The 12,782-nt window shown below is 40.4% G+C and overlaps 1 protein-coding gene across 4 annotated transcripts in view; it reads left to right on the forward strand.

Annotated features, from left to right (window-relative positions):
- The window catches only part of PDCD4 (programmed cell death 4), a 44,225-nt gene that overhangs the window by 16,305 nt on the left and 15,138 nt on the right, over nt 1-12,782 (forward strand). For all 4 annotated transcript variants that reach the window (XM_077349697.1, XM_077349696.1, XM_077349699.1 and 1 more), the window contains exons 4-9: nt 1,975-2,274; nt 5,262-5,356; nt 7,252-7,365; nt 9,659-9,880; nt 10,928-11,025; nt 12,173-12,287. In XM_077349697.1, the coding sequence (XP_077205812.1) occupies nt 1,975-2,274; nt 5,262-5,356; nt 7,252-7,365; nt 9,659-9,880; nt 10,928-11,025; nt 12,173-12,287 (944 nt within the window). The remainder of the gene's footprint in view (nt 1-1,974; nt 2,275-5,261; nt 5,357-7,251; nt 7,366-9,658; nt 9,881-10,927; nt 11,026-12,172; nt 12,288-12,782) is intronic.

Consider the following 12,782-nt stretch of genomic DNA (forward strand, 5'->3'; position numbering starts at 1 on the left):
ATAACAAAATGATTGTAAAGGTTTACTAATTTTACAATGTATGTGCCACTTTCCTATGCATTTAGCTGAATCCAGTGTTTTCTAGCAGCAGAAATGGGATATTTCTCACTAGTTCCCTTCACTCTTTGCTGACACCCCCACTCCAAATTACCCTATGCTGTTCATTAGGGTCCCTATTACACAGGAACAGTATGTGGGAAACCTCAGTGGACTATACCAGAAGGGCAGAGGAATGGAAATTCTGCTCAGATGGTAGAATGCTTTCCCTTGGCAGAAAACAGTCTTGGAATACAGCCCCTGAAGTCCAAAGCAATACAAAGTAAAAATTATTTAACCCTTAAAATATCTTTTAAATATCCAGAGTATATGAATAAAATCCCACAATCATCTTGTACCACAAGCCAGTAATTTAAAAAGATGGAAGTGCTGCTTCATTTTATTTATATTTAAATTTTAACCCACCACTCCTGAAAGACAGCTTGTGGCATGTTACAGATAGTTATTTCCTAGTAACGCGCCCCCTCAAAACCCCAGTAATCCATTTACTGAACGGCACCCCCCCTCCCATTTCAACCCTCCATATGGTGCTCCATGCCTTGGGGCAGGGTAGGCCAATGACCTGGCCAATCTGGGGGGAGGGGGGACCCATGATCTTTATTCCCCTGGCCTCAACCAAAGATCTGACGGAAGAGCTCCATTTTACAGGTCCTGCAGAATTGTAATAGCTCTGTCAGGGCCCTCAGCTATTCCGGAAGCTCATTCCACCAGGTTGGGGACAGGGCCAAAAAGGCCCTGGCCTGGGTTGAGGCCAGGTGAACTTCCTCAGGCCAGGGACTTCCAACAAATTCACACCTGCAGTGCGAAAAGCCTTCTCAGAGGTATTGTGACAGACTGCCTAAAACTATGTGCAGAGTTTGTCTTTGCTAAAAAAACGTATTTCACAGAACTCATTTAAGTTATATTACAAAATGATCTTCATGACTGTAATTAGAGATGTGGAAAAAACGGCTCACAACCCAAAATTTGGCCCAAACTTGAGTTTGGGAACTGATATTTGGAAAAGGTGCCTTCCCTAAACATTTAATTGTCTTGTGGCAGGTTTGGCCAAGCTGTTTGTGGCCAACCACTGAAGACTAAAAGCTGAGCAATGGGGCTGAGGGGGGCAAATGGGGTGGATTAATGTTCTGCCAGCCATTTAAACCTAACAGCTGACTGGCAACCAGCTCAGCTGTTAAATTTAAATGGCTGTGAGCCATTAATGGTTTTAAAATGTTCTTACCTTCTAACTTGTAGTATTCTGCTGTTTAACATTGTATATCACCCTGAGCTGGCTTGCCAGAAGGGCAGTATGTAAATTGAATTAATAATAATAATTAAACCCCTCAGTTTTGCCCCCCCCCCAAGTAAGAGCACAACCAAATGGTTAAAGACAGAGTGAGGTGTGGTTGAGAAAAAGGATGAAAGGAAATCCTTTCCCGGCAATCAGTCACTCCTTTTCTCCCAGCCCTGGCAGTCCCCACCCAGGAGAAAGGCAGAATTGAACTCACTAGTTCAGTTTGGGTGGGGCTCTTTGGGCTCAGTTTGGTTCATCCCAAACCACCCTTTTTAGGTTTGTGCCCATCTATAATTACAATATACAATATTTTAAGACTGCACTTGTTCCATTGCATTGTGTACTTAGATTTTAACAGTGCAAAAAGGAAAGTATACATCTGCTATCATGGTTGATTTTTGCCAAGTGACTTTTGCAGCTATGGATGAACCTTCACTTCCATCTATTCTCTCCTCTTGCTCCCCCCTCCAATTAATTTTGCAGATAGGACTTGAGAATTAAATATTTTACTTTGGTTAAAAGCACTAATATCTGTTTTGATATGCTGTTATGGAATGCTTTGATTGTCAGAAATTGTCATTTTTTAAGTAACTGCTTCAGTTAGTAACAACACTTTTTTGGTGTCCTTTTTTGTCTTTGAGAACTGGAAAACCTAAGTGACACTCCATTTTCTGGTGATGAAGAAAATGGTGGGACCGAGGAAATAAAAACTGAAATCAATGGTAACTGGATTGCTGCAACATCAATTAACGAAGCTAAAATCAATGCTAAAGCAAAAAGGAGGCTAAGAAAAAATTCTTCCAGAGATTCTGGAAGAGGAGATTCTGTGAGTGACAATGGGGAGGCACTAAAAAGTGGAATTACTGTGCCAACAAGTCCAAAGGGAAAGTATCTGGATAGACGATCTCGATCAGGAAAGGGTAGAGGCCTCCCAAAGAAAGGTTGGTGCATTCTGAATTCACACCAAAATAATGTTTGAAAGTCAAGGCACTTCCATCATTCTGTTTTCCTAATTAGCATTCCAGTTTGTTTTATATTTCTTTTGAAACACTCATAGATTGACATGGTAGAAGTTTGTGGTGGAGGTAGGCACTGAAACTCCAACAAAAGAGACCTTTTTCTTTTGGAATAAGTGAAATGTGTGAGGGAGTAGGGTGTAATAGCAAGCAAGTAGTTAATATTGAGTATATTTACAATTCTCCACATAGAAACTAAGGGAATTATTGTTTCAAATTATACATATGCCAATTAATCTAATTTTATATTCCTATTAAGTTGAAAATTTAGCCTTTTATATTGTTAAATCCTCAATGTAGGCTCAGGTTTGATAAGACAATAATTATTGCATGTATTTCAGTTCTCCTTAAAATTTCTGTTCTCACCCCCCAAATGTCCCCATTGCTTGTAAGTTTCCAGAAATTTGCATCTCTATGACATTTGCACAAAGCTTGTTGAAATAATCCAACCTAGAAGTTACAGAAGTACAGATAAGCAAGGCAAAATCATGCTTAGAAAATGTATTATTTTATAAATCAAACCAGATGGGAATGAAAACATGGTTCTCTAATAATAACGCTGGGTCCAGAATCCAATTGCATCTGTGGCAAAACACAAGCGCTCTGTCATGCCTGGATTTGGTTTCTCCTTGTTCTCCCTCATGCTCAGCAGTGATGCAGTGATTCAGGACAGACAGATTAAATATCCATATAGCTGAGTGCCATCAATATACTTAAAATACGCTGAATTCTCTGAATTCCTTCATTCAGCAGCTTGATATAAATACTTGAACCATGGAAAATAGGATAGAACCTACAAGTCTCCATACTTAAGGCTTAGAATCATAGAATCATAGAATAATAGAGTTGGAAAGGGACCTCATGGGTCATCTAGTCCAACCCCCTGCTCTATGCAGGACACTCACATCCTAATCGCTCATCTACTGTAACCTGCCACCCCTTTGCCTTCACAGAATCAGCCTCTCCATCAGATGGCTATCTAGCCTCTGTTTAAAAATTTCCAAAGATGGAGAACCCACCACCTCCCGAGGAAGCCTGTTCCACTGAGAAACCGCTCTAACTGTCAAGAATTTCTTCCAGATGTTCAGATGGAATTTCTTTTGAATTAATTTCATCCCATTTGTTCTGGTCTGTCCCCCTGGGGCAAGAGAGAACAATTCTGCTCCATCTTCCATATGGCACCCTTTTAAATTCTTGAAGATGGTTATCAAATCCCCTCTCAGTCGTCTCCTCTCTAGGCTAAACAGACCAAGCTCCCCCAACCTTTCTTCATATGTCTTAGTCTCCAAACCCCTCACCATCTTTGTTGCCCTCCTCTGGACACGTTCCAGTTTGTCACCATCCCTCTTCAATTGGGGTGCCCAAAACTGAACAAAGTACTCCAAATGAGGCTGAACCAGAGCAGAGTAAAGCGGTACCATCACCTCCCGTGATCTGGACACGATACTCCATTTGATACAGCCCCAAATCCCATTATCTTTTTAGCCACTGAGTCACACTGCTGACCATGTTCATTGTATGGTCTACTAAGACTCCTAGATCCTTTTTGCACATGCTACTGCCAAGACAAGTCTCCCCCATCTTATATTGGTGTATTTGGTTTTTCCTACCTAAATGGAGAACTTTAAATTTGTCCTTTACATTTTCCTACCTAAATGCAGAACTTTACATTGGACTTCATTTTATTCAGTTTAGCCAACTTCTCGAGCCTATCAAGATCATCCTGTATTCTGTTGCTGTCTTCAGTTGTGTTTGCTACCCCTCCCAGTTTAGTATCATCTGCAAATTTAATAAGTATCCCCTCTAATCCCTCAGCCAAATCATTTATAAATATGTTGAACAACACAGGCCCCAGGACAGATCCTTGGGGTATTCCACTTGTCACTCTTTTCCAAGAAGATGTTGAACCATTAACAAATATCCTCAGGGTACGATTTGTCAACCAGTTATTGATCCACCTGACAGAATTAGGATCCATACCGCATTTTACCAACTTGTGAACAAGAATATCATGTGGAACCTTATCAAAAGTTTTACTGAAATCCAGATAAACTATGTCCACGGCATTCCCCTGATCCAGCAAGGTAGTCACTTTCTTGAAAAAAGAGATAAGGTTGGTCTGACATGACTTGTTCTTGCAAAACCCATGCTGAGTCTTAGAAATCACAGCTCTCAGTTCCAGCTGCTCAAGGACTGAGTGTTTGATTATTTGTTCCAAAATTTTGCCAACTACAGATGTCAAGCTGACGGGTCGATAATTACCCGGATCCTCCTTTTTTCCCTTCCTTGAAGATGGGGACAACATTTGCCCGCCTCCAATCATCTGGCACGTCACCTGTTCTCCAAGAAGTGCCAAAATAATGGACAGAGGTTCAGAGATGACATCTGCAAGTTCTTTTAGAACCCTTGGATGCAGTTCATCTGGCCCAAAAGACTTTGTTTCATTTAAAGAAACTAGGTGTTTGTGGACTGTTCCAACAGTGATCCTAAGCCACCATTCCCGGCTTACGTGGAAGACTCCACCTCTCCAGTGGCATCTGCTGAAACACTTGGAAGGTAGTCCCTGATACCACTGGCATTTTTCCCCAGGTCCCCCAAAAGAAATGAAAGATGGTAGACAAATCCAAAAAGATAAATAGGTTTGTATTTCGTTGCCTAATTGTTAGACTCGGGTCCTGGAGACCCAGGTTAAAATCCCTATTCCTCTGTGGATAAAGCTCACCAGTGATCTTAGGAAACGTTCAGCCTGACCCACCACACAGCTTGTTATGTTGTTATAAGGCTATAGTGATGGGGAGAATAGCAGGGTATAAATTAAATAATTGTAAATGATCATTCACCGGAATGAATAATGCACTGTGTTTGTCCCATTCCACTCTAGCTCTCATTTTTTTTTCTCAAACATTTTTAAGGTGGTGCAGGAGGAAAAGGTGTTTGGGGAACACCTGGACAAGTGTATGATGTAGAAGAAGTGGATATTAAAGATCCCAACTATGATGATGACCAGGTAGGAACATTCTTAGTGTGCTGTACATGCTGACCTTATTTGTGTAATTTATCCGTGTACTTAGAACCTGATCAGGCTGTCTTGAAGTAAGGAGCCATCTTGTATACTCTCCAACCATTATGCCACTGTGGGGCAGAGCTATGTGCACAGCTGCCATGACAGTGATTTATGTTTACATAAAGCTACTTTATATGCGTAGTTCTCTCACTCTGTCTTTAAGATTAGACAACAAAGACCATGTATGTAATTTCCACAGTATGCTATTATGTAACCTATATACTGTTCATGATGTAATAACTCTTAAAACGTTATAGCACTTTTGTACGTGTTGCTGTGCTGATGGGCCAGATCCCAGGCAGGCAGGGCCTGGTAGCCAGGGCCTGGTAGCCTCACAGATGGGACTAGGGATGCCAGTCTCCAGGTGGGACTTGGAGATCTCAAAGACTACATTATAGGCCATCTCCAGACTACAAGGATCTATTCCTATGGAGAAAATGTATTTTTGAGGGTGGATTCTATGGTATTTTATCTCACTGAGGTCCATGCCCTCCTCAGGCTCCATCCTCAAATCTAGGAGTTTCCCAACCTAAATCTGGCAACCATAGGTGGAACCATAAGTGACATTGCCCAGGAGCAAGGGAGATGGGAGTTCTTGCAAAGGAGTAAGAGGAACAAAACTAATGAGCAGAGCAAGCACTGGAGGAAGTGGAGGGTCTAGCCTTTGAAGAATTATTCAGAAGCTCTGGCATCATCCTGGAGTTTGCACTTGGCTTCTGTGAATCCTGATGAAACATACTTTAGCATATAAATATTTCTTCTGAGAAAAATATGGAAGGTGTAAATGTTTCAGCAGTAGAACTTCACAGGCTACTTCAATTTTAGTTTGTTGTATTATCTTGTACTGATATAACTTGTGGCTGAATTTACTCTGTTTGAATCCTAGTGGTTGCATGTTTAGCTTCTTATAGTCAGAAATGAGTTCCATATGTTCAGGGATATCCATTTTACTAAGTAGCACAAGTAGCACAAGTGCACCATGGGAAATTTATCAGGAATTTCACATGAGATTGCTGCTTTCTGCTTCAACAGACTAACAGTTAAGTGCCCAGTGGTTCTCTGAATTTACTGAATTCATATAGGAGTATAATAAGCCCCTGTACAGACCTTTGATTCTAATGAAAGAATGAAAGTGTTATTTGAGTTTGCCTGCAAGGCATTTATTTGAAAGCACAAAAAGCTATATTCCTTTGGAGTTTAATGGTGAAGTTTAGGAAATGAGATGAAGGCATGTATGTAATATAAATGCTCATCATGTGTTGCTTAGTGATTAAGAGTCTGCCTTCACAATTGATTTGTCAGATGAGTAAAGCAGCAGTTTAGGCATCTTAGGCATCTTGTTTGCTTACCTTGCCCCCCTCCTCCTAAGAGTTAATAAAAGGCTTTGTGATTGAGCACGACAGATTGCATCACTACTTTTTGATATTGGCTACCTATTTATTGTTTCACAGTTACCTTCATCCAAGTAGAAAAATGAGGGTTGTGGGTGACCAGTGATTGGAGGAAGAGGAAGGTCTGAAAAACTTGAAATGGTACTTGAGTTGTTTCTCCGCTTGTCTTAGGAACTGCTGGGAATTATATGAGATGTTAAACACATCTTCAGCTATAACTGCAGCTGTTCAGTAGAGCAGGATACCCTTCTTCATTGGCCATATAGAGCAGTTAGAACTAATGATACATAATAATGTTGTAAAGGCATCGCTGCTGACTGCCTGCCTGTACTGAAATGATGGTGAAATCTGTGAAAATTGTAGTTTCCAGTGGAGCCGTGCTTGAGAATGACTTAGCATTAATTCATTTTTCAAATGTGGTAATTTCTGTCTTTTTTTAAAAAACAGGAGAACTGTGTCTATGAAACTGTCGTGCTGCCTTTGGATGAAAGAGCATTTGAGAAAACATTAACTCCAATAATCCAGGAGTATTTTGAACATGGGGATACTAATGAAGTTGCAGTATGTCTTGTATTGTGCATTGTTTGAAATTATTAGACAATCATTAACAGGATTTACTTTGCAATGCTAAGAATACTTTCCTGTGAGTAAACCCCATTGATAGGGTCTGAATAGGATTTTGAGTAGACTTATTTAGGATTACGGTCTTGAATAACTTTGAGGATTAGGTTCATGGTGTTCCTTTTAAAAGTTCTCTCTATTTTAATAATTTCTAGAATAAAAATAGAATTATGTTATACTGCAAAAAAATGATATAAAATGCACAGGGAGATCACAATGACATAGTGAATTTTCAAGCTTCAAATTGAAAACTCAGTACAAACCTCATTTTTACTCAGATTTAAGCCACATTGATTTATAGTAAGACCAATTCCGCATGCGGGGTTTGCAGCGTCTCAGAGCTTGCCTGCTGTGGAGCTAATTGTCACTTCCTGATGACATTGGTGCAGTCCCAGTGCTAGTGCAGTTCTGGCCATCAGTTGCCCCACTACAAGAGAACTCATGAAAACTATGTTCCCTGAAGTTTGCGGCAGGGCTGTCAGAAAGTGAAAACACCCCCTTTCCCCTCCCTCACAAAGCACCCCACCACCCCCGAGTATCACTTCCACTGCCTCGCTCGCTAGGCTGCCTCTTTTCCCTCCCTTAATAGTCTGGAAAGCCTGCCTGTTCAGACTGCCTTCTCTTCTGCTTCTGCCGCTGCCGCAATGCAGTGGAGCCTCGGGAAGCATTTTAAATTTATTTTTAATATGTGTTATGGCATACTAATGCAAAAACACCTCTAACATTTTTTAATGCTTCTGGCAGCTCCATGTCATTGTGGAGCCAAGCATTTTTCCATTTTTTGGTATTATTTATTTTTATTTATTATTTAATATTTATTTGATTTCTATACCACCCTCCCAGCGGACCAGCTCAGAGCAGTTTACAGAGCATGAACACATTATTATTATTATTATTATTATTATTATTATTATTATTATTATTATTATTATTATTATTATTAGATTTGTTACTTGCCTCTCCCTGGAGGCTCAAGGCGAGTTACAGTAGATAAAACCCCCAATAAAAACCCCATACAATAAAATCACAAACATCAACATAGTTAAACACAGTAAACCAAGATGCGGCAAAAAAACACATAAACCTAAACTAACCCACCTCCAATACCCATCCTGGGAGGGGGGGGGATAAGAGTGCCAGTTGTTATTAAAAACATAGATGTCAGAAGCGACCAGAAGGAGTTGGCTTCCTTTCTGTTTAGGTATGTGGCTAAAACAGTCCTTTTCCTAAGCTCTCTGTCAGAAACCGCCCCCCTCCCCCATTTGGAAACTGACATAGGAGTGAGGAGGTGAGGGACAGTGAAAGAAGACAGCAGAGCCCAGGCTTCATCCCCGCAAGCTTCATCCCGCAAGCTTCCCAGGAGACATGCCAAAGCAACAATGCTGCGGTTGCACCATGTGTCAGGAGCCTGGGTGGCAGTGGCGATGATGCTGGGAGGGGTGCCATTTAAAAAACATTGTGGTATTTTTGTACTATTATGCTATAATACCTTCTAAAAAAAATGTTAATGCTTTTCAAGCTGCTGGGAGCATTTTTCTGTATTGGGGGGAGCATCAAAGGAAATATGCATGCACATGAAAGCTGCCCAAGCAGCTTCACCCCCACCCACGCACCCCACCCTGGACAGGCTCCTTCTGTCCAGGGCAATACTAGGTTTTGTTTTTTAAAGTTTTTGGAGGGGAGGAGGGGACTCAAAAACGGTGGAAAGCCCTGGCTTCGGGGCCATTAGCTGAATTTGCGGAGCACAAATCTGGGCAAGACTAGGATAAATTGGGTCAAAGGCTCACATTCGGAAGTGGGAAACACTTCCGCGGCAACTACCCCGGATCAAAAACCAGGAGGCAACATGGCTTTGTGTCCTCTGGGAAAAGTCTAACTAAATGCCAGGTAAAAGTGTATAGGATTGTAATTTTAAAGACAGCTTTAAGATCGTATAATCAATATCAATGTTATGTCATTACTGTTCTGTAAGAGTTATATCATGATTTAAAAAAAACACTGCAGAATTTGCATCTAGCATTCCATATTGGAATTGCCAAAAATTCTGTGAAAAAATTTAAATCTCTTCTTCCCCGGAGTTCACTTAACTTGCAAACACCTGTATTGTATTCTCGCTCAATAGCAGAGCTGTCCTTCCTGCTTGTTTCATTCCCCACCCTGTGTGTAGTACAGGACGCAAAGCTGAAAGTACTCTGAAATAAAATGTAGTGGATTTTACTTCCCATTTCTATAGGAGATGCTGAAAGACCTCAACCTTGGTGGAATGAAATATAGTGTACCAGTGCTGGCAGTATCATTGGCATTAGAGGGGAAAGCTAGCCACCGAGAGATGACCTCCAAGCTCCTTGCTGACCTGTGTGGGAAAGTAGTTGACAAAAATGATGTGGAAAAGTCATTTGACAGGATTCTCAGAGACTTGCCGGAATTAGTTTTGGATACTCCTAGAGCACCACAGGTTTGTTTAAAATATCTGTTGCTAGTAATAATTCTGTTTTAGTGGTAACCTCCGTTACTTACACTTATCAAAGCATTTCATAGCACAGATATGCCTGGTAGAAGCATTGTTATCTAAAGTTTTATTTAAAAAGTACTTTGAAGGATAGATTCTGGTGTTTGGCAGTTTGGTTTTGTGCCACACAGAACTCTTAACTAACCAAGCATTTTTATGAGCTGCAAATCCTGCCAATAAAATGCCCTAATCTAGCATTTCTCAGACTGGGTTCTGATCTTTGCAGAGGAAACATCTGTAATATCTGTCTGGCTAACATGAAAAGTTGTCTATTAGGGATGCGAACAAGAGCTCTCTCCCTCAGCCTTGTTGTTGTTGTTTTTTTTAAACAAGCACTTTGTGAAAGGTTGATTTAGAGTGCAGAGGAAGGATTGATAGCACTTCACGTGAATATTTTAGTCATCTTTATACTATCAAGCCAGTATATCCCAGTATTGAAGCCTGCAGGTTTGCGGGAGCAAGGCTCATAGCAGTACCAAGGCTAGTATAGTGTAAGTCTGTCTGTTAGAAATATATTCATCTGTCTTTCTTATGAGCAGACATTCTGATGTCTTTGGTTGTCCAACAGAAGAGATATGGGCAACTAAGGAACAGCACTACAACACATGTGCTGCTGCTTTGAGGGCCTTGAGGAATACAGTAGGACACACCCTTTCATTTTGGTGGCATATCATTAGATATCAAAAATGTTATTGTTGATCAGATATCATATTCTGTGTCTGTGGATGAAAGTATCCTTATGGTTTGTGCCTGTTCGTTGCTGCATTGGCAGTGCATATGCAAAGTTCTTGTAAAAGCTTCTGCTATCTTGAGGAGTCTCTCCTTCCATGCTCTACGGATGGGCAAGCTTCCACATTTCTCAACTGGTTAAGGGAAAGCACAACCCAGACAAGGATATGTTCCAATCCACTGATGAGAAGAACCCCCTCAAGATGAGTCCAGTGTTTAAATCCAATTCAAATTGAGTCTCTAAATTTTTCTTTTTTATGGCAGCTGGTGGGTCAGTTCATTGCAAGAGCTGTAGGAGATGGGATTCTATGCATTAGTTACATAGATGGCTACAAAGGAACTGTGGACTGTGCTCAGGCTCGGTAAGTGCTTAAGCGTTTGTAGATGAGGCCTGTTTCACAATTAAAGCGGATCAAGACATTCCATAAGCCAGTGGTCCCCAACCTTTTTATCACCGGGGATCACTCAACGCCTTTTACTGAGGCCCGGTAGGGGGGGTAGTTCTCTCCTCTCAACCACTGCCCTAGCGCTCTCTGATCGCTATGGTAATGTTTAAACATCCCTTCAAAATAAGATACAGACACACCACAACAATGAAGTGTGTTGTAAAGGGCCGGGGGGGGGGGAGAAAGCGTCCTTCAGGGCCCACCTCCAATTAGTCGAAGGACCACATGTGGTCTGTGGCCCACAGGTTGGGGATTGCTACCATAAGCTGCAGTCATGAATTAAATTGCATATGACTAATTAAAAACATTGTTTTTAACTAAACTTTGTTTTTTGTGGAGACTGTCGCTTTCAAAATTACAAAAGCAACTTTTCCTTCAACATGGCATATTTTCTGAAATTTTGTCCCACCGAAACATTTTTGGCTAAATGTACAGAATTCAGAGAAAATGGCTACATAAATAATAGGTAGTGTGATGCATTTAAAGGGCTACAATGTGAATGTCTGCAGTCTTGGGCTGACAGAGCCTATCCTATGAGTGGCTGATAGGAATGCCGATAGCTTTCTTCAAACATTAGGATGTGATTGGAGACAATTTACAATGCAGGATTGACTATTGTATTGAAGCAGTAGGGCTCGTATTCTTCTTTATAAAAGGATAGTTCAGGTAGTCCTGTGAAATAAGCAAGTCCACTACCTTCACCTGTTATTCTTTCAATAATAATATGAATCACCAGCATTATTTGTGTTTCTGCTTTGTATCCCTTTGGCTATGTGTGAGCAATAAATGCTTGTATTTTATACTGTATTGCTTGATGCTTTTTTAGTGAAATAGCAACAGCTCTTTAAATTTATTTCATAAATGGCCTCTTGTGTAATTATGTTGTCTGTTGTGTGTCTTTTGGTGAGAAGATTTTGAATCAAATTGTTAATATGTATTTCTATGCCTTTGCTTGAGTGTTTCATTTACGTGAATGTATAGATGTTTAAAGATGATTAGTCGTATATGCTAGTACGGTTTTGTGTGTATGTGTATATATGTAATTTAACCTTCCTCTTTATAGTGCTGCTCTGGACCGAGCTACTGTATTGCTAAGTATGACTAAAGGTGGAAAACGTATAGACAATGTATGGGGATCTGGAGGCGGGCAACAGTCTGTGAACCATCTTGTCAAAGAGGTATTTCATTTTAAAATGCAGTTTTTCATTAATAACTATATACTTACGTGGATTGCATATATTCAGTATGATTATATTGCTTCAGTTGCAGATAGTGTTGAATGATGAGTGATGGGCTCATATCAGTGGCAGAGCATGTGCATTGTTCTGAGGCCCCAGGTTCAATCCTTAGTATCTTTAACGCTAATGTGCTGTCAGATAATTAGGCAATATCTTACCGGAATAACTTCAGTTTCTTAATATAATTAATTCAACAGCAATAATCTCCAGTGTAACAGTTGGAAATGTCAGATAATGGCCATTATTCTGGTATCTTGCTATCAAGTTTCAGTTTCTCAGACTGAGGAGAGAGAGACTTAGATACAAGACCAAATGAGATGTTGTAAAAACACTCACTAAATAGAATAATCCAATTAGGCACTTCCATCAATTATCTCATTATTAGTCTTTGACACTCCATTCCATATAAACACAGGTTCTGTTTGTTTGATCTGT

This window comes from Paroedura picta, chromosome 8 (assembly GCF_049243985.1).
Source record: "Paroedura picta isolate Pp20150507F chromosome 8, Ppicta_v3.0, whole genome shotgun sequence".
Taxonomy (NCBI): Eukaryota; Metazoa; Chordata; class Lepidosauria; order Squamata; family Gekkonidae; genus Paroedura; species Paroedura picta.